Source organism: Gouania willdenowi, chromosome 12, assembly GCF_900634775.1.
Source record: "Gouania willdenowi chromosome 12, fGouWil2.1, whole genome shotgun sequence".
Lineage (NCBI taxonomy): Eukaryota > Metazoa > Chordata > Actinopteri > Blenniiformes > Gobiesocidae > Gouania > Gouania willdenowi.
The window spans coordinates 450108-472677 of NC_041055.1; the positions used below are offsets into that span (position 1 = coordinate 450108).

The 22570-nt window shown below is 39.7% G+C and overlaps 2 protein-coding genes across 3 annotated transcripts in view; one reads left to right on the forward strand and one right to left on the reverse strand.

The window, feature by feature from the left end:
* The first annotated feature begins 169 nt into the window (after positions 1 to 169).
* Positions 170 to 9277, forward strand: slc31a2 (solute carrier family 31 member 2). Of its 2 annotated transcripts, none has more exons than XM_028463241.1 (5): positions 170 to 2243; positions 4321 to 4405; positions 6548 to 6614; positions 7683 to 7890; positions 8383 to 9277. In XM_028463241.1, the coding sequence occupies exons 2-5, from the start codon at positions 4400 to 4402 to the stop codon at positions 8567 to 8569; spliced, it is 468 nt and encodes a 155-aa protein (XP_028319042.1). In that variant the 5' UTR covers positions 170 to 2243; positions 4321 to 4399; the 3' UTR covers positions 8570 to 9277. The 2 variants fall into 2 exon arrangements, with proteins under 2 accessions (XP_028319042.1, XP_028319041.1); XM_028463240.1 differs by lacking the exon at positions 170 to 2243 and adding an exon at positions 4077 to 4244.
* A 1160-nt stretch (positions 9278 to 10437) lies between these two features.
* niban2a (niban apoptosis regulator 2a) overlaps positions 10438 to 22570 on the reverse strand; it is a 30026-nt gene continuing 17893 nt past the window's right edge. Inside the window, exons 6-14 of the mRNA XM_028463235.1 lie at positions 20883 to 20998; positions 19597 to 19701; positions 19369 to 19531; positions 18354 to 18541; positions 15853 to 16008; positions 15649 to 15783; positions 14946 to 15053; positions 12473 to 12584; positions 10438 to 12164 (exon numbers count right to left, since the gene is read on the reverse strand). Coding sequence (XP_028319036.1) covers positions 11374 to 12164; positions 12473 to 12584; positions 14946 to 15053; positions 15649 to 15783; positions 15853 to 16008; positions 18354 to 18541; positions 19369 to 19531; positions 19597 to 19701; positions 20883 to 20998 — 1874 coding nt within the window. The 3' untranslated portion in view covers positions 10438 to 11373. The remainder of the gene's footprint in view (positions 12165 to 12472; positions 12585 to 14945; positions 15054 to 15648; positions 15784 to 15852; positions 16009 to 18353; positions 18542 to 19368; positions 19532 to 19596; positions 19702 to 20882; positions 20999 to 22570) is intronic.

Genomic DNA, 22570 nt, shown 5'->3' on the forward strand with positions numbered 1-22570 from the left:
ATAAGCCACTACTACATTACCCATAAGCCACTACTACCTTACCCATAAGCCACTACTACATTACCCATAAACCACTACTACATTACCCATAAACCACTACTACATTACCCATAAACCACTACTACATTAGCCATAAACCACTACTACATTAGCCATAAACCACTACTACATTACCCATAAACCACTACTACATTAGCCATAAACCACTACTACATTAGCCATAAACCACTACTACATTACCCATAAACCACTACTACATTACCCATAAGCCACTACTACATTACCCATAAGCCACTACTACATTAGCCAGTCAGGCTAGGAGAATGAACAGAGGAGTGAGTAGTAAAACCTAAAACAAGTATTTGGGATCAACGTGTCTAAAGTTTAAGTACAAGTTTATCCCACAGTCTAAGTCCAGGACATTCATGACTAATGTTAGTGTAAGAAGTGTTTCTAATAACGTTTCTATGAATCCAGGCGTGGCCCTGGGTCTGAAGCTGCAGCCATGTCAGCAGAAAGAGTGGGAACATTATTTCAACATATAGTAGTATTCATAAGAAGACCCACTAAAGATGGTCTTTGGTTTTTAAGTTTCTTATAGAAGCTATGTATAAAATATTATACAAGTCTATTGTTAAAATAAACAAAAATCATTACATATTGTATTATACATTTTATTGTTTAAATGAGCTTTTCGATGTTGTACTTTGTAGACGGTCCCTGCTCACACACTGCTCTACATACACAGCTCTATGCTCAGCAGACAGACTGTACTGATAAAAACAGTCGTGTAATATACGCTGTGTGTTACAGTCAGTAGATACACGTGAACACTTTTTTATCGTGAGTTATTGAACTGATGAATCCAAATGTGTCAATGTCTTTCTATCTTTACTGATGACATCATGATCCATCTTTTTACAGTACGTACACTAATGTGTAGATTATCTGTGATAGACAGGCATAATGTTATTTCAGTGATCTATCTATCCTCTGACACTGTTACACTAAATGATGTTTACTACACTATTGTTTCCTTTGTTATCTCATTATATCAGGAAAACAAATGAAAATAACTCGTTATCACGGGAAAACAAAGAAAAGAAAATGCATGAAAGCATTATAGATATCTATAATAAAGACTGTATTATAAATATCTATAATACAGACTGTATTACAGATATATATAATACAGACTTTATTCTGTGGTCCTCTATGTTCTCACTCTGCCCCCTGGTGGTCAGCACTACTACTACATCCTTATTTCCCCATCTTCAGCTCTAATGTCGTCGTCATCATCATCATCATCATCATCATCATCATCATCATCATCTGCTCCAGCTGAGCATTTCATTGGTCGCCTTAACTTCAGCCTGTTTTTTTTCCCACCTTTTTATAGTTTGAATGATTTATAGTTAGTATTATTGATGAGGAATGGTCTTTATGTATAGCAGCCTTAATCACGAAGTAGCAGCGCCAGGAATGAGGTCAATGCACTGAACACAGTGTTGCCAGATTAGTCAGTTTTCTTCAGTGTAATTTGAAGTCTTTAACTAAAAGCAAACAAGCTTTTGTGCTGCTTTCTAAAGTTGTGCATTTTTAAGTATTTTTTCTGAACCGTTTGCGTTTATCTGGCAACGCTGACATCAGATACATCTTTCTGTTCCACTTTCCTCAAACTTTCTGGGTTTCTGTGTTAAATGCATAGCAAGTTGCACCCTGAATTGGGAAGTAGCAGCCCTAGGAACAAGGTCAGTATGAGCTCTGGTTTATGATGCGATGATATGGTGTCGCCCTATTAGTAGGGTTGCCAGATTGGTCAGTTTTCTGCCTTTACACGGAGCTTAAAACCATGATGTTGAAATAAATAGACTTTTATGCAGCTTTAGAATTGAACCTTTTTGAGACATTTTTTAGGATTTCTTACCAGTTTGGTTTATCTGCTATTATTATAAAAGCTTTATTCCTTTGTGTCATTCTCAGTGCGTGTGTAACAAAGACCTTATTGTTGTGGAATATAATAGAACAAGAGGTGTTGATGCTTTGAATCATTAACTCTATTTTAACTTAACGCCCAGTCACGCCCACAAACACCCGGACTGGACTACCCAGTGTTCAGGTTGTGGACGATGATCTTCACCTGTTTCATTCTCCAGTGTTTCTAAAGTTAGAGGAGACATGCTGAAGGTTGCTGGTACGACTCCCTGATCTATTAAACTCTCTCACTGCTCCTTCACCCAAAGGTACGAAAGCTTTATGACGTCACATCCTGTTTCCTTTAATAAATGATGTGTGCTTTTCTATTTTTCTACATTTAAACTGTTTACTGGTGCATCATAAATACAAGATTTCATTTACAGTGCAGAGCTAAAGCTGTGTTTTACACTGGAAAAATAAAGTCACATGACATTGTGTTAGCTGTGTTTCTGCTTTATTTTCATGACAAACAGTTTTAAACTTTGTTTTCAGATGAAATGGAAAACAACCAAACGATTTCAAAGAAAAAACATTTAAAGGATTTAAAAGTCAATAATATTTCACCCAAAAGGAAGTTTTATTTCATTTTGAAGGACTGAGGTTTAAAAAGCAAGCTGAAGATTTATATATATTTATATATATGTCATAGAATATGTTTCCCACTCTTCAACCGTGTGTGAATCAGGATGGTTATAGTTTTTTACCTGCTGTTATAAGAATGTTAAACAAGTATGTGTTAAAGTGTCCTGAACAGAAGCTCACCTTTCCAAAGAGAAATGTTTGAAAATTGAAATGTATCTTCATATTAAATATTCTCTCCATCTTTTTGTGAAGAATTGACCAACAAATCTTAGTCGGAGGATGATTATCATCCTGACTCTCACACTGTCTCCAGCGTTTGGAGAATGATTTCTGTTAATAAAATATCTAACAAACAAATTCTCTCTATGTGAGTGAGTCAGTTCATTTCCATAGAGATCAACAACACTTCTCCCATTCTTCCTTTGAGATAATAACATAACCTTCTTTTTCCCTTTAGTTTTTATGTTTTCTGTTGAATTAGATGTTTTAGCTGCAAAGCCTTTATACAGCCGACATTTGCTGCTATAAATTCTTTCAATATGGGTTGTTCTGAATCTAGGAGATGGTTTTAAGTGTCTTGTCATAGTAGTGGTGTAACTGTAAATATCTAAAATGATCTTGTTGTTCAAGAAAATATCTATGTTTTAAGGTCTGGAAGCTCATTACGTGGTTCTTATCAGTAACTGAATAATTCCTGGAGCTATCTGGATTCTGACTGATTAGGCCCAAAATCACCAGCGTATTAGTTTGAAATGTTCCTGTAGATTATATTCCTTTAAACTGACATTTTATCCAGTAGTTTAGTATATCATCTATAGCTCTTGATAAATCTTGATCTGCTAGTAATGCCTGGATTAGTTTTTCCTTTGTCAATGAGAGTTCTGTTTCCTATTCTTTATTGCAGTGGTTTAGAAGTGGTCTTATCTGGGCCGAGGAAAATAATCTCTTAAATTTGGTATGGCCACGCCCCCTTTGTCTTTTGAGAGTTGTAGGGTTTTAAACCTTACCCAGGGTTCATATGAATCTTGAAGTCATCCTTTCCCATTCAATACGTTGTTTTTTGGTCATTTCAATTGGGAGTGCTTGGAACAAAAACAGAAATCTTGACGACATATTATTTATTACAGTTTCAATTCTTTGAATAAGACTAATAAATGGGTTGCAGTTCCACCTCTGAATATCCAATTTAATTTGTGTCAAAAGCGCACAATTCATTTTCCCCACTGATAGTAAAAGATCATTTTATGTGTCCAGTTAAACTTTGCTAAACTATGTTTTATTCATAAAGCTTTAAATAGTCTTAGTCTAATTAAGTCATTTAACTCAATAGCTTCTGTTGAATTTGTGTATTTATTTTATTATATATGTATTATGTAAATATTGTCCATTTTTAAATCTTGTTTATGCTCATCACTTGTGCCTCAGTGACTAATAAAGTTTTCTGGATCTTGAAGTTCACGCATGCGCACTCCATTTGTGAATTAACGCGCAGTTTTACTCTTGAAAAGTGTGTTTTCTTTTTTTTAAATGCGATTAAATTGCGTATTAGTTTGTTTACTTTACGATACCTCGGTTAAAACATTAATATCTGTTAAAAACTAGCTTAAATTTAAAATGGGCTACGTAGAACTACATTACCCATCAGGCTGTGCGGCCTGAAGTCATGAGTTGTTGATGAGCTCACAGTGAGTGAACAGTCAGTGATAATGTTCACATCATGTTTACTTGTTTACATGTTTACAGCTGATGTTTGTGTTAAAGTGTCGGAGCTGAGGAGATAAAGGAGACGCTGAGGCTCACGGGAAATGTAGTGACGACTGTTTGTTCTGAGAGGATCAACATGCAGGTAAACGCGTGTTTTTGTTCTGTTCAGTGGGTTTTAACACCGTTTACAGCCAAAACATTAGGACCATGCGACAAACGCTGAGTCAGGTTTAGGTTTATTTACTAAAGTAAAGTAAAGCAGGTTTATTCTGAGCTTATAACACAACCTTTAGTTTAGTTTGATTTCTGTTTATTTCAGATTTTACCTACATCATGTGACCTCTTCTGTAACCTTTGACCTTTAGTCTTCATTAGGGTTTAGCAGTGGTTTCTATTGGTTAATCCAGACTGTGATTATTGATCTTTACAATCACAGTATCAGGACTATTGATCATATAATGATTGGTGATTAAGTCTTTTCTCATAAGTTCAGTAAAAGTCTTTATTAGGGCTAAAATATGCACATCTATGCACTTTATTTCTATCTTTCATTAGTGTCTCAATACGATCAGTTTAAACAGTGAAACCAACAGGTTGTGTTTTTAGGAGCGTTCCAGAGGTGTGTTCCATAAAGGAGGTTTAACAAACTCTGAGTCTATCCATAAACTCTAGGTCAACATACCCTCCATGGTAAACTCTGTGTATCTGATCCATTACAGCTGGTATGAAGTGGGTTAATAAACCCTGAGTATGTAAACCTTGGGTTACTGACGTGCACGCGCACGATAAAAAGCCATCAATGGATCAGAGATTTACTCAAGCTGCCATGACAACCACCCAGAAGAGAGTGTTTTATTCACTGTAATGGGTGAAATAAGCTGGTGTTTGATGAATATGATCCTGTTCTAAAGATGTGTTCAGTCTTCAGTGATTATAGTGATTAAATCACCTGTAATTAATAACACTTTATGATCACTTCATCACTTTATCTCTTCAGTGACGTGATGAGTGGTGAATAATAATAATAAAATGTGTCTGAGGAGACGTGTCAGCATCATAGGATGTCTGCATAGAGAGTCCTCCTGTTACACTGGATATAAACACAGTGACTGATGCTTCATATCTAATCATTTATATTGATTTTAATGTAATATTATCACCAGAGTCATCTATACGTCATAAAAAATGTCATAAAAAACACTGAAGCACTACGCGAACCTGTGACCCATCGCTTTCAAGAGCAGTGTCACAATTTACTGCACCATTATACCTTGAAAGACCCTGTATTATTTTCCTTTTATTTTTCATTGTCAAAAGAATCCCTTGATAAACTATTCAAAAGAATGCAATTTAACTAAAAATGAATCTTGAATGAAATAAATAAAGGAATAATACAAGTGAAGAAAAAGCCTATTGATTTAAATTCTGGTTCTATAGTAAACAATGCAAAACTGCATAATAGTTCTTTTTAAAAGTGCAACTGAAAATGTATTTTGTGCCTTAACAATTGGACTTAAATTTTTTTTACTGTATTTAGGTCAGATATTTGTTTGGACCAGCAGAGGATGCTGGTAACACAGTGGTCAGTTGGCATGCAGATATCTAGCAGTGAAGAAGAGATGCTATGCTAGCAGACAGAGCTAATAGAAAAAGGTGACTTTTACAGATATTCATGTAATATTACAGATATTTTTGGTGCTATAGGGGTAAGGAATCATTTATGAACATGTTTAAAAGTAGAAGGCGGTCAGAAAGAAAGTATTAGCCAATTCCGCCCACCGCCTACGCTTCTGGTTAAAAAAAGTACTACAATTCAATTTTCACAGTATCGATGTGAATCGTGATACCTATGAATTGATTTTTAACTGCCTTAGGATTAATCGTTACATCCCTAGTCTTTATGAAGATAAACTCTGTCACAGTTTACAAAGTATTTACACCAGTTCTTTGTTTTTTCACTGTAACGTCTTCATTCATCATCTCTGTTCTGAGTTATTTCTGGGTTTGTTGCTGCTGTCAGCATTAATCTATTCTATTCTAATCTAATCTCGCGAGAACTGTCACTCAGGCCACTTCAGGAGGAAGTTCTCTCGATGCTAGTGATAGTGTTCAGTTTAGTAAGACATCTTTTAATTATTATCACATTAAAATACGGGATATTTATGGGAAAATACTAATACAAGAAGGTAAAATACGGTTCCTCTGCTCCGTCCTGAGAACAGCTCAGAAACACCTCTGATTTCAATCATCTCATGTTATTTTATCTGAAAATGTGTTTTTGTAGATGACTTTCTACGTGTCCAGCAGAGTGACGCTGCTGTTTGATTGGTGGGACGTGCACGGAGCTACAGGTACGCCGTGCACACGCTGTCAATCATTAATATATTAGAGTAACTAAACCACTGCTTTCTGCTGAGCGGCCACGAGGGGGCGGGAATTAAAAATACTTTGATTATGGGTGAGGCTCCTGACACAGTGAGACACGCCCACTTTTTTTACCACTACACCAATGAAAATCAATACTTTTAATTTATCTGTCGATAAACCACTATGAGTTGTAATGATTACATCATTGGTTCACTTTGTTTAGTGGGCGGGGCTTAAAGGTAACTGTGTGTATATTGTGTTGTGTGTGGGTATTGTGTTGTGTATGTGTGTGTTGTGTATGTGTGTATATTGTGTTGTGTATCTGTGTATATTGTGTTGTGTATGTATGTTTGTGTATATATTGTGTTGTGTTTGTGTGTGTTGTGTATATGTGTGTGTTTATTGTATGTGTATATATGTGTTTGTGTGTATATTGTGTCTGTATGTGTTTGTGTGTATATTGTGTTGTGTTTGTGTGTATATTGTGTTGTGTATGTGTGTATATTGTGTTGTGTATGTGTGTGTTGTGTATATTGTGTATGTGTGTGTGTTTATTGTATGTGTATGTATGTGTTTGTGTGTATATTGTGTTGTGTATGTGTGTGTTGTGTATATTGTGTGTGTATATTGTGTATGTGTGTGTTTATTGTATGTGTATGTATGTGTTTGTGTGTATATTGTGTTGTGTTTGTGTGTATATTGTGCTATGTATGTGTGTGTTGTGTATATTGTGTGTGTATATTGTGTATGTGTGTGTGTTTATTGTATGTATGTGTTTGTGTGTATATTGTGTTGTGTTTGTGTGTATATTGTGTTGTGTATGTGTGTGTTGTGTATATTGTGTATGTGTGTGTGTTTATTGTATGTGTATGTATGTGTTTGTGTGTATATTGTGTTGTGTTTGTGTGTATATTGTGCTATGTATGTGTGTGTTGTGTATATTGTGTGTGTATATTGTGTATGTGTGTGTGTTTATTGTATGTGTATGTGTGTATATTGTGTTGTGTATGTGTGTGTTGTGTATATTGTGTGTGTATATTGTGTGTGTACAGGAATGGTTCTCTCCGTGCTGGTGCTCTTCCTCTTCACCATCCTCTATGAGCTGATGAAGATGTGGAGGGTGTGGCTAAGCAATGGCTCCTCCCAGCTGACCAATCAGGAGCCCGTGTGCAGCATCAGCAGCAGCAGCGTGCACATGTTGGACAGTAGCCCCTCCCACTCCTCACTGACGCCCATCATCACTAAGCCACCATCAAACAGGTGATAAAGTTCTTCTTTAAATGACTTTAGTTCAACTTTCTGAAATCATGCCAAACATAATGTAAATAGTTATGAATGTATATTAATATGTTTCAGAGGGTCAGGCTACATTACATCACAACTTTGACATTTATTATAAACGTACCGTGGGAATAGTGATGTGATAGTGTTTAAAAACATGTTTAGTCTGTTTCCTTTATGATTTATATCATCATATTAATATTTCCATCTCTGATCACATGTTTAACAAGTGTGTGTGTGTGTGTGTGTGTGTGTGTGTGTGTGTGTGTGTGTGTGTGTGTGTGTGTGTGTGTGTGTGTGTGTGTGTGTGTGTGTGTGTGTGTGTGTGTGTGTGTGTGTGTGTGTGTGTGTGTGTGTGCGTGCGTGCGTGCGTGCGTGCGTGCGTGCGTGCGTGCGTGCGTGCGTGCGTGCGTGCGTGCGTGCGTGCGTGCGTGCGTGCGTGCGTGCGCGTGTGTGTGTTCTCCTCCACAGCTGTCTGCTCCACGTGTCTCAGACGCTGCTACATGTTCTCCAGGTGTCCCTGGGGTACCTGCTGATGCTGTGCGTCATGTCCTACAATGTCTGGATCTTTGTGGGCGTGGTCTTTGGCTCCGCCCTTGGGTATTTTATCTCTTTCCCTCTGCTGGACCGAGGACCGATTCAGACCCCAGTACGATGAGTCTGTAGGCTCCGCCCACTTTGCTCTGCAGCTCCTCCCACTGACTCTGAGACTCCAAACATCTGCAGGTGAAACACTTTGAGCCAATCAGTGATGATGTCTGTAAAGATCAAAGGTCAGAACTACTTTAACTTTACATGAATGATTATAAAGTGTTTAATATATGAATTAATAAGTCAGTGATGATGTCATCAACATCAGCCTCTGTTACAAACTGAACCATGGGACGTTTGATTGTGTCACATGTTGTTGATAAATATGTTTCATTAAAGGGAATCAAATCTATTTAAATCAGATTTTCACACTTAACAGTGTTTTAATATTTACTAACTTTCTGATTGTATTGATTATTGATTCTGTCCAAGTCAATCACATGTTGTGCTGCGTGCCTTAGGGGAGGAGCCTAGTGTGGGCGGGGCCTGGAGACGTTTGTAACACGTCCTACAGTGTTTGATTTGATTATTTTAGTTACAGTAATTAATGATGGAACACAGAGACAACATGTGACGTGAACCAACAACAACAGAAATTATGCCTTAAAAGTCATTAAAAGTGTTTTTATGTCACAAAGAAACAGAATCTGTTTAATGTGCCGCTGAAGCCCCGCCCCCACACACTAAAGGATTTCACAATAAGAGACTGAGGTATCTTCAGGCTTCTTTTATTTTCACTACTTTCCTTTTTAAATTAAATAGAAGTTTTTTTAAACCTTTCAATTGTGATTTATTTCCTCATTTGTTTTAAACTCCAACAGTTTGTGTTTATTTTCATACCGTATGTTGAATTATTTTAGACATTTTAATGACATTATGTGCATTAGCGTAAATTTTATTCATGTTTCCTATGTTTATTTTCTAGCCTGTGAAACAGGGCTTTTAAATACAGAGTTTTGATTATAGATTATAACTAACATTAATGTGCCTCTGTTTATATGTAAACAAGTTTTTTAAAGGACACGATCCACTAATAAACAAATATCAGTTCCTGGGGTTTAAAATGTCCTTTTTCTTTCTTTTAGTTTAGAATATTTGTGAGAAATTTGAGGATTTTAGAAGCATTGAGTTTTTTCATCTCTTTGTGACTGTCGTCATGTCATATAAGCTTTATACATTTATAAATAAAGCTTATATATACAGTATGTATTTATATATAAATATTGTAGTTTCATTGAATTTATGAATTTAACTGAAATTTGTACAAATTATTTGATATTTTACAAAATGATTAAATCTTTCTCTTATTTTTCGTTTCTTGTTTTTACTTCTTTGTTATTTTATTGTTTTTAATCATTCTGTAAAGTGTCCATTTTATTATTATTATTATTATTGTTAATGCTCTCAACGGCCAGATTTGGCCCCCCAGCCGTGAGTTTAACACAGTGCTTTGTAACTCATTCATTCTCCTCTAATGAGGAGAAGGATGAAGCTTTGGGGCCCCCTAGTGGCTCCTAAGCCTTTATGCATGTAAGTGCAGAACTGGGGATTTTTCAAAATAAAACGCCTGTAATTAAAATAATTCATAAATCATTGGGACTTTCTTTGCGGCCTGGTATCGGTCCACGGCCTGGTGGTTGGGGACCACCACTGTACAGGATGCCCCAACTTACAAAGCATGGTGTCAAACGCGAGCCTCGGGGGCCAAAATTGACCCTTTAGAACATCCAATTTGGTCCGCAGCAGGAGAAAGTGAAGCTGAATTAATAATTAATTACCAAACAATTCAGTTATAGAAATTATATTTGTCCTTTTAAATACACAAACTCTACATTATATCACATGATGGCTGACATTTTTATGAGAAATTTCTTCCAAAATCTAAATTTTCATTAAATTATTGAATAAAATTTCCAGAAATTAAATAAAAAATTGGTCCCAAAATAATATAATTTTAAAGTGACGATCATTAATCATTAATAAGAAATAATGTGGAAATGTATGGTTTTCATGTCAAATCTAAGTGATCAGTAAAATGATTGATCACATGTTCAGGGAGAACATGTAAACTCTCCACAGTGGTTCTTCATAGACGTCTCACTGATTTCATACTTTTATATTCTAATCATTTTAAATCCATCTTTTCATCAACACTTTGTGTTTGTGGGCCTAAATAAAGAGGCGGAGCTTCTGACAGATTTTATTGGTCTGTGCTGATGATTAATGACACTGAAGGTTACACACACACACACACACACACACACACACAGAGCATGAATAAATAAACTGCTGACTAGATATTTATATACATGTTTAAACCAGATTATTCACAAGCTGAGAATCTGACCAGATGTTAAACCAGTGGTGAATGGGGTTGCCAGGTTGGATGCAATTGAAAACCCTTCAAAATATTTAAGGAATTTAGTTTTAAGCGTTAAAGGCAATTTTGTCAACTTTTCAATTTTGGAGATTTATTTACAGTAATAAAATGAATTATTCTGGATGCTTTTCTCACAAAACAGGAAGTGATTTGTTAAATTTGTCACTGGTTAATGTTGAGACGTCTCGTCTCTAACAGGAAGTGTCCGTCGCTGTCCTCGAACTACTTCCTGTGAGTCCTGAGCTGATGCTAATGCTAACGTGATGCTACGATACAAAACGTTCCCTTAAAACACCACAAACTTGGAGTTTTTAGTTCATTCTCGTGTTAAAAATGACGTGATGTTTGTCCTACTTTAGTTTCTATAAAAAGGAACAAATTGTTAAAAATGTGCTAAAGCTAACGACAAATTAGCCTCAAACATTAACGTCCTAAAAAGATCCACTTCCTCTCGTCGCTCCGTGATGTCAGTTTGGCGTTGGTTGGTCGTCCTACACCAGCAACGTCACGTCCGCAGGTTGGATGGCGTTGTCCGCTCCGTTCGTCCCATTGCTCGTTGACTTCAATCCACTGTTGTCACATGTTGTGTCGCTGCGTGGATCCTTCTCACTGTCGAAGTCATTGTCTTGCACGGCGAGCTCGATCTCCTGGATGGCGTCCCTGATGGCCTCCTCCTCCTTCTGGATCACCTCCTGGTCCTGGAACTCCTTCTCCAGGGTGGACTTTCTGTTGATCAGCTGCTGCATCATGGCGGCGGCTGACGCTCTGTCCTTCGCTGCCGTGGTGGAGACGACTGTGGAGACGTAGGTCACCTCCTCCTGCACGCCGTCCTCCGTGGTGAGGGTCCCTGACACGGGCGTCACTCCTTCCTCTTCTTCTTTCTCTTCTTCCTTCACAGGAAGTACCACCTCCATCACGGGGTTGATCAGGCCTCTGATCTGATCCACGCTGTCAGGGGACTTAACCTCCTCCCCCTCCTGATGCTCCTCTTCTGGGATCAGCTCCACCCCAGGGACCTCCATACAGGACTCGTAGGGTAGGGGGACCCCGTCCAGCTGGATCATGGACACCACCTGCTTCCTCCTTTTCCCACATGCTGTGATCTCTCCCCCTCCTCCCCCTCCTCCTCCCACCTCGTCCGGCGACCCCTCCACTCCAAACTTGGCAGCCCAGTCGACGGGCGGGGCCTCCTCCAGGAGGTGCAGGTTGGGATCACTGTTGGTGAGGACGATGCTGTCTCTATACAGGTTGTGTTTCCTCTGGACGGCGGCGTCTCTCACAGCTGGAACAAAGACACAGTCAGCACGGGTTCACCAGGGGGTCCTAGAGAGCCTCTGCCCTGCCTGTTTCAGACGCTGCCCACAGCAGCAGCAGCAGCAGGAGGTTGATCTGAAGCAGACAGGACATCAGCCCTCCAGGACCCTCAGTTTAAAGCTTTGTAAACACAGATTCTTATTTTCAAATTAAAAGACAAATCGTAACCACGCCCACATTCCATTTGTGACCAATCACAACAAGAAGAACGTTCTTTGTCCTGGTAGCATGTGTAGCATTAGCATTAGCATCAGCATTAGTGAGGTGAGTATTTACCCATCATGATGTCCTTGGACACAGACTGTAGAACCACCTCCTCAAACAGGTTCTCAACCACCAGGAACTGAGAGAAGTCCTCAAAGATCATCTCCTTAAAGCCAGGGAGCTCCTGGAGGACATGAATCATATAGTTACAGTATGAATCATGTTTATTAATCAAAGATCAGCTCCTTAAGGCTAGGGAGCTCCTACACGATTCATATATTTATTAATCATATGTTAATTTACCTACAGACATGTAAACATCTTTAACCTCAACATTACCCAATGTGAAGCTGATCAAACATTACGTTAGATCATGTGAATGTTTTAACTATAAACAGTTAGTGATAATAATCAGAGAAATATTTCTCTTTTATTGTTTATGTAAAATACATGAATCCAACAAACTGTCTGTTTGATTTTAAATGTGATATCAACTATTATTAATCTCTACTAGTGCACAACTAGACTTTACTATTGAAGCTAAATGTGTCGCTAGTTAGCTTCATATGCTAATAAGGGAGCGGGGGAAGTAAATCCAGGCTTCCTATTGGCTTTAGAAAATATTTACTATTTCTACTCGTAGAATAAAAACTAGTACTAGTAAATAAACACTTTTAATAGTAAAGGTTTTGGTTCACTAGTGCATGAATAGAACAACTAATGACACTAAATAACCAACTAGCTTTGCAGCTTTACTAGTAACACATTTTAAGTTAACATTCCCCGCCCTCTATCGGCAGGAGTTTGTTACACTTCAAAATAAAAGCAAGATTTCCCACTTTTGTGCCACTCAGACTTTCTCAAAACCTGAAGTTTCTCAATTAATCACAGAATTCTCCAAAGTCAGTGCAGCAGAATATCTGACACAAATTATATATATATATATATATATATATATATATATATATATATATATATTTAATTGTGCTACGTGTTCTATGTGTGCTACAAGAAGGTGGTCATTCAACAAAATATTTGATAAATTTCAGTCAGGTTTTGGTTCTCATCACATCACAGAAACTGATCTGATCAAAGTGATCAATGACATAAGGTTGAACACTGATTCAGGAAAAGTATCTGATCTCATTCTATTGGATCTAAGTCTACATTTGACACTGTAGATCATACAATGTTGTTACACAGATTGTAAACATGGGTTGGACTAAATGTTAAAGTAATGGTTTAAGTTCTACTTGGAGGATCAAAGTTATTTTGTAAACATTGTAAACTTTGAATCTGACAGATTACCAATGTCCTGTGGGGTTCCTCAGGGATCTGTTCTTGGACCTCTTCTGTTTAGCCTTTATATGCTTCCTTTAGGACACATTTTACACAACTGTAAGGTTGATTATCAGAGCTATGCAGATGACACACAACTATATCTATCACTGAACCCAGATGACTATGGTCCCATTGAGGTGTTGTGTGACTGTTTAGAAAAAGTAAACTGATGGATGAGTGAAAACTTCCTTCAACTAAACCATGACAAGATGGAGGTGATTGTCTTTGGTAACAATGAAAAGAGGACTGCTGTCAGCAAGTATCTGAGTCTGGATCTTTAGAAGATAAAGACCAAGTCAAAAACCTTGGTGTTCTGATTGACTCAGATCTGACATTCAGCATCAGATCAAATCTATCACAAAAACATCTTCTACCACCTAAAGAACATCTCCAGAGTGAAAGGTTTAATGACTCAGAAAGATCAGGAGAAACTGGTCCATGCTTTTATCTCCAGCAGACTGGACTATTGTAATGGTCTTCATCAAACATCTACAGCTGGTTCAGAACGCTGCAGCTCAGGTCTGAACCAGAACAAAGAGGTCAGAACACATTACACTGGCTCCCAGTCAGCCTCAGAGGAGACTGTAAAGTTCTGCTGCTGGTTATAAATGTGTGAATGGGTTTGGTCCAGAATACATCAGTGAGATGTTAGTCAGGTATGAACCCAGCAGGTCTCTGAGATCTATGGACACAGGTCAGATAGTGGAGCCCAGAGCTCACAGTAACCATGGTGATGCTGTGTTTAGTTGTTATGCTGCAAAGAAGTGGAACAAACTGCAGCAGAGCTGAAGTCAGCATCACATGTGAACATTTTTAAATCAAACTTTTTCTCTACTGTGTATGATTGAGAGAGATTTATGGTCATGTTGATGATGTCATGTGTTTGTTGATGATTTTAAATATATTTTACTGATGATTTTAAATGTTCTTATTGATTTTTAAGCAGTTGAATGTTTTCTGTTGCACTTTTTGATCATGTAAAGCACAATGAGTTGCCTGATGTATGAAATGTTCAGTACAAATACATTTGCCTTGCCTTACGTGTGCTACGTGCTACGTGTGCTACGTGCTACGTGTGCTACGTGCTACGTGTGCTACGTGCTACGTGTGCTACGTGTGCTACGTGCTACGTGTGCTACGTGTGCTACGTGCTACGTGTGCTACGTGCTACGTGCTACGTGTGCTACGTGCTACATGCACTTACAGGAGAGCATGAGGGCGTGAGCTCCTGCAGCATGAAGGGAATGATGATCTGTTGCAGAGCTTCTCTGAAGAACTTCTTCCTCACCGTACTGCTGTCATAGTCGTATTTCTGATACAAACATTAGGAAACATTCAGAAGTGGAACATGCACATTTGTGCTCTCTGTAGCATCCCTCGCTCTCCCTGATGCTAACATGTTAGCTGCTATTCACATGGTCTCTTTTCTTCCTTCTCTTTTTATAGCTAACTTTTCCTCCACTCTTATTATTATTAATATATCTCAACGATCTCGTACGTTTTTCTATTACTCCATTAAATGCTCTCTATCGCCCTGCAGTGGTTGGTGGACTAAGGAAGTGCTCACAGCCTCTGTTTCTACCTTTACTGTTGCCTGTGTTTGTTACCATGATGACCCTCCTGCTGACATCATTGAACATGTGCCATCGTCATGGTAACAGAGAGCCCTCCCTGTTGGCCTATGACAACACCTCCAAAGGCTAACAGGGGAGTTGTTTGTGCTGTTGCCATGACGACGGTGTGTTTCCTCTAGATTTTCACTTCCTGTTTCTTGTCCATAAATAATCTATTTTATTTGTAACACTGGAGGAGGACAGATAGCAGATAAAAACATTAAAGATAACATTAATGTTGTTAATGTGGGACTGAGTGGAGGTTGTTGTTAATGTTGTGAGGTTGGATGCTACCTTCAGGACTCTATCCTGGCATCGTTGGATGGCTTTGACCACGTCGTCGTCTTCTTCTTCTGCTTCTTCTCCTCTTTGAGCCTCCAGAGACTGACTGAGCAGCTGCTCAAACGTGTACACAGCGTCGTCTGCTAGCTGAGACCACAGACACATGTTACACTGATGCTAACGCTAACACAGATGTGTGTGTGTGTGTGTGTGTACCTGTCTCATCAGTATCTGAGCTCTACTAATAAACACTGATGGACTGGTCCAGTAGAACCTGTCCTGTAGACCCTCCAGGTTCAGATCCTCCATCTTCTCGTAGCAGCTCTGCATCTTCACAGGATGGAATGCCAGCATGGACACACGCTCCATTTGCTGTAGAACCAGGGCCAAAGGTCAAAGGTTAGACTTTATTTATTCAGAGAGAATATGTGTCGACAGATGTTTTTATATTTCAGTTAAACATCTGTGTGTTAGTGAAGCTTCATAGAGGATCTGCTCTAGATTCTACATTTACACATTAAAGGATTTGTGAAAAAATAAACATGAATTTAACATTTTTCTGCAGACGTGACGTCAAATGATGCTAGTGCACGTTCTCCACGTCTTAGAGAGGGGTTCCACTACCATCAATAAGAAGAAGACAACAGAAAGAAGACAAACACAGTGGACTAAACTACTGTTTGGTTCCCCAGATGTACGCAGAGGCATGTGCAAAGTAAACAGTCACATAAACAGAGAGTAAATAAATGTCACAGTGTGGATCAGGACGTTTTTTTCCTGTCAGAGTCCGACTCAACCGTGAAAACTTCATTTTTTTTTTCAAATAAATGACATATTTACGTCTGTTTTATTGGTAAGCACCGATTTTATTAATAAACAACTGTTAATGTTAACATCAGATCAGTGTAACACGAGAACGTGAAACAAACAGGGGCACAGTGCACACTAGAGACCTATGGGATGTATTTCTATAATCCATGTATGATAGATAATGATAATCCATGTAGTTATTCCTCTGCTCTGGGATCCTGTTCTCACTGTTACAGTTAAAGCTGCATTATTCAGCTCCAGGAAATGAAGAACGCTGCAGGCTAACCTGGCTCTCCACTTCATCCTCCAGCACCTGGACTCCCCAGGCTCCTACACCAGGATCCTGTTTGTGGACTTCAGCTCTGCTTTAAATACAATAATCCCAGCTCTCCTTCAGGACAAGCTTTCCCAGCTGAACGTGCCAGACTCCACCTGCAGGTGGATCACAGACTTCCTGTCTGACAGGAAGCAGCACGTGAAGCTGGGAAAAACCATCTCTGCTCCCCGGACCATCAGCACTGGATCTCCTCAGGGCTGTGTTCTTTCTCCTCTGCTCTTCTCCCTGTACACCAACAGCTGCACCTCCTCTCACCAGTCGGTCAAACTCCTGAAGTTTGCAGACGACACGACCATCATCGGTCTCATCGCTGATGGAGACGAGTCTGACTACAGGTGGGAGACAGACCGGCTGGTGTCCTGGTGCAGCCAGAACAACCTGGAGCTCAATGCTTTAAAGACAGTGGAGATGATAGCAGACTTCAGGAAGAACCCAGCCCCCCTCACCCCCCTCACCCTGGGAGACTCTACAGTGAGCTCTGTGGAGAACTTCTGCTTCCTGGGGACCATCATCACTCAGGACCTCAAGTGGGAGCTGAACATCAGCTCCCTTATCAAAAAAGCTCAGCAGAGGATGTACTTTCTGCGGCAGCTGAAGAAGTTCAGTCTGCCAACAAAGATGATGGTGAACTTCTACAGCTCCATCATCCAGTCCATCCTCTGCTCCTCCATCACCATCTGGTACGCTGCAGCTACGGCCAAGGACAAGGCCAGACTGCAGCGTATCATCCACTCTGCAGAGAAGGTCATCGGCTGCAATCTGCCCTCCCTCCAGGACCTGTACGCCTCCAGGATTTTGAGGCGTGCAGGAAAGATTGTGGCCGACCCCTCCCACCCCGGTCATAAACTGTTTCAATCTCTCCCTTCTGGTAGGAGGTTTCGGTCCATCAGGACCAGAACCTCCAGACACAAAAACAGCTTCTTTCCCTCTGCCACCATCCACATGAACACACCCCAAGTCACCCACTGAACCCCCCCCCCCCCCCCCCCCACCCAATCACCACCTCCACCAGCTTGATACCTGCTGCACTGTATATATATATTTATATTTATATTTATCCTATTTATCCTTTATTCTCTATCTATTCTTTATTTATCCCTCATCCTTTATATTTATCATTATTATTATTATTATTGTTGCTGGGTTGTTCTTTGTTGTTTTGTTTTTATTTCTTTTATTTCTTTTTGTTGCTTGTTTTGTGCACCAACCACCAAGTCAAATTCCTTGTACTGTCCTCAAAACTGTACATGGCAAATAAAACATTTCTGATTCTGATTCTGATTCTGATGTGACCAACACCACCACCACTTCTACATATCTGTTTGAACCCCACCCCTCAGGGTTGGCTCGGGTACCCATCCTCTAGTTACAGTAACCAATCAGCTGATAAACACTAACCATCGTGGTGTCACTATGGAGTCTGATCTATACATCCTGCTCTATCATCCTTTAACATATCTATTATCTATAAGTCTGTAAAATAAAATCATTATCTGTTCTGGCCCTGTAGAAGTTGAAGGGATGTGATTGGTTGGTGTTAATGAATGTGGGCGTGTCTCTGCTGACTCACATGTGCCAGTTTGTCTTTGTCTCCCTGGTTGATGCAGTTCTTACTCATGTCCACCAGTTCTCCAGAGAACACGTCTCTGAGCTCAGAGAAACCTTGGCTGGTGGGTTCCATCAGGGCCTCCAGGATGGAGATCAGGTACGGCTGCACGCTGGTCCTCACCAGCTCCTCAGCTTTAGGAAGCACCAGCCCTGGAGGTTAAAGGTTATCATCACCAGGTGAGGTTAAAGGTCACCATGTGGGTCAAACATCTAAAACACTAATAAACAGATCTATACCAGATAATTAAACAATAGATAAGAACATTAATAAAGTAACATTTAAAATGTAGGATTGACTTATCAAATTATGTAATGTTATCATTATTATTGCTGTTATTTTTATTAATCTTGTAACTTTTTAATGAAAAAAAAATCATTATTATTATTATTTATTTTTGATACCAGAAAAATGACTAGCCGTTAGCCGTTAGCTGTTAGCTGGGTGTGTTAATGTTATTCTCTCATTCCTCTGTTGTTAATCATCTGTTCATCACTAATGGAATGTTGTCTCTCTGCTTTCATCAAAACAACGACTGTCAGTGAAAGAATTCAGAGACTGGAGCCAACGATGGAATTTAAACACATGCTCAAAATGATGAGAGCAGGAGAACAAGGAACGCTGGAGGTGTGTGAGTGGAGTCCTTCCTTAAAGAGACAATGCTGAGTGAGCAGCTTTTTGTTTACTGAGCACCAGATCAATGGGAACCATGGTAACCACATCCAAGCCAACACCTTCAAACATTTTCTGTTCATGACATCATCACACACTGTAGTGTAGACAGCCACAAGATTAGAGACATCAACAACATTAATGTCTCATTGGTCGGTTTCTATCATCTAAAGCATGTGAACACTTCCTGTTGTTTCTGCTCTGAAATTAAACCTATTGATTATTGATTATAATGGACCAAACATGGTACACATGATTAAATGATATTATGAAATGATAATGTATTATGTATATACATTTCCATCACCTCTGATCTTGGTGCAGACGTGTTCTTTAGACGTAATGATCTGGTCCATGTCTGTTCTCAGTCTGGAGTCCAGTGAAGCTCTCTGTGTCTCACAGCTCTGCAGCAGAGCCTCGTACTGACCCTTAGTCTGAGAACACACCTGTCTGTACACAGCATCTGATATCTATAGGAGGAGGAGGAGTGTGAGCGTGATGAAGATCATGGTCTCCTCTGATGATCTAAACTCACCATCATCCAGTGTCTCTGTCTCTGCTGTAGTTTCCCCTTCAGACGACGACCAATCACATCCCTCAGCTGAGGATGGAGCGTCTCCATCACCAGGTTAGCTAGAATCTACACACAATGCTACGCTATTAGAGCTAGCATCACACACAATGTTGGCTATCAGAGCTAGAATCTACATACAGCACTACATGATCAGAGCTAGCATCACACACAGCACTACGCTGTTAGAGCTAGCATCACACATAATGCTACGCTATAAGAGCTAGCATCACACACAGCACTACGCTGTTAGAGCTAGCATCACACACAATGCTACGCTATTAGAGCTAGCATCACACACAGCACTACGCTGTTAGAGCTAGCATCACACACAGTGCTACGCTGTTAGAGCTAGCATCACACACAGCACTACGCTGTTAGAGCTAGCATCACACACAATGCTACGCTATTAGAGCTAGCATCACACACAGCACTACGCTGTTAGAGCTAGCATCACACACAGTGCTACGCTGTTAGAGCTAGCATCACACACAGCGCTACGCTGTTAGAGCTAGCATCACACACAGTGCTACGCTGTTAGAGCTAGCATCACACACAGTGCTACGCTATTAGAGCTAGCATCACACACAGCACTACGCTGTTAGAGCTAGCATCACACACAGCACTACGCTGTTAGAGCTAGCATCACACACAACGCTACGCTATTAGAGCTAGCATCACACACAGCACTACGCTGTTAGAGCTAGCATCACACACAACGCTACGCTATTAGAGCTAGCATCACACACAGCACTACGCTGTTAGAGCTAGCATCACACACAGCACTACGCTGTTAGAGCTAGCATCACACACAGTGCTACGCTGTTAGAGCTAGCATCACACACAGTGCTACGCTATTAGAGCTAGCATCACACACAGCACTACGCTGTTAGAGCTAGCATCACACACAGCACTACGCTGTTAGAGCTAGAATCACACACAGTGCTACGCTGTTAGAGCTAGCATCACACACAGCGCTACGCTGTTAGAGCTAGCATCACACACAGTGCTACGCTGTTAGAGCTAGCATCACACACAGTGCTACGCTGTTAGAGCTAGCATCACACACAGCACTACGCTATAATAGCTAGCACTGTATCTGGTTATATGTTAATTCAGTTCATCTCATCTTATTCTTTGGATCAAATAGTTATGTTTCATCTCATTGCATTGATTGTATCATTGAATCTTCTCATATTTCATCATATCTCGGCTCATCTTGTACACGTGTAACAGAATGAGGTTCTGACCTGTGGAGGTTCTCCACACATCATGTCCCAGGGGCCGTAGTGACCTTTGTTTTGTCTGTAGAGACGGACGGAGTCTGTGAACGCTGGAGTCATTACGCTGCACACCTCTGGAAGACCTAAAACAGGAAGTGGACAAACAGGAAGTAAACCAGGACTCTCGTCAGGTATGTGCATCAGGACAAAGGGAGAGTTTAGAGTTTATTAACATTTGTGTCCATGTGACACATCTGTAATCCCACTAAACAGGAAGAGCACCAGATGCATGTGGTTGCCATGGTTACGCCCCCTCCCTTTCATAAGAAGTTTGCTCCAATCACGTGCTTATGTTCAAATGTGATAAAAATACACCCACAGATGAAGCAGCAACGTTTGATTCATTTGATTTAAACCAGAAAATACTTAGTACTACTTCATTATTGAGATGTGCCTTGCCCAAGGACGCAATGACAATGACTTGGATAGAGTGGGATTAGAACCCCCAACCCTTTGGTTATTGGACGACCCACTCTACCACTGAGCCACGGTCATGTTTTGATTGTTATTTTGTGCATTTTTTGTCATTTTGTGTATTTTCGTTAATATTTTGCATGTCTGGAGTCATATTTATCCTTTTGTATTTTTATAGTGTTTTTATGTTTTTTTTTTTCCTTCTCTTTTTTTTGTATATTTTTGTTGTGGTTCTGTGTGTTTTGGGAGTTATTTTGTGTAATTGTTTTGGGGGCTGTACATAATGAGGCAGAGGGCCATGTGTGGTCCATGGGCCACCAGTTGATTATATCTGATACGTTGTCTATTTGAGTCTGATGACTGTTTGCATTGGTCAGATCTCATGTGAGTGAGTGTGACTCAGGACAGGAAAACAAAGACAGGAAGTGACAGAAGAGTGGGCGGAGCCAGACAGGAAGCTTGTTTTCATGAATTCTCTGAAAGTCTGAGGTTCTGTATCTCAGTGGAACAGAATCTGTTACAGAGGTCAAAGGTCACAAATAGATTCTGTGAACCAATCAGCAGTGAGTATTGGGTGTGATGACATTAATTAGTCACAAACTATCCACTGTGTGAATATAAATAAAGGATGATCAGAAGTGGTCGTTCTAGTCGACCATGAACTCATTTTGTGCATTCTCCAAACAAACCCAAAGAATGACTAAAAACAATAGAAAAACACACAAAGTGATTAAGAACCCACAAAATGACCCGAAAACACACAAAACGACAACAGAAAAACTTAAAATGTGTCCAAAATCACATAAAACAAAAAATAAAAAATGGGAGACCGTGGCTCAGGTGGTAGTGGGTCGTCTTCTGATCGAGAGGTTGGGGGTTCAATCCCAGTACCTGACTATGTGTCGAAGTGTCCTTGGGCAAGACACTGAACCCTAAGTTGCTCCCAGTGGTCGACTAGTGCCTTGCATGGCAGTCCTGTCCCACTGGTGAATGAGCTGATATGTAAAGCTTTGAGACTGTTTCAGTGGTGATAAAACTATATAAATCATGTCTATTTAACATTTACCATAAAATACTCAAAATGACCAGAAAAACAACAAAAATGCATAAAACCATTACAAAAAGCACAAACTCTTTATTAATGCTCATTATTCCAAATGCTGACGTTAATATTGATCATGTGACCGTGGGGTTGAACCTAACAATGTGTATTAAATGTCAGAAAAGTAAAGACAAGCAGC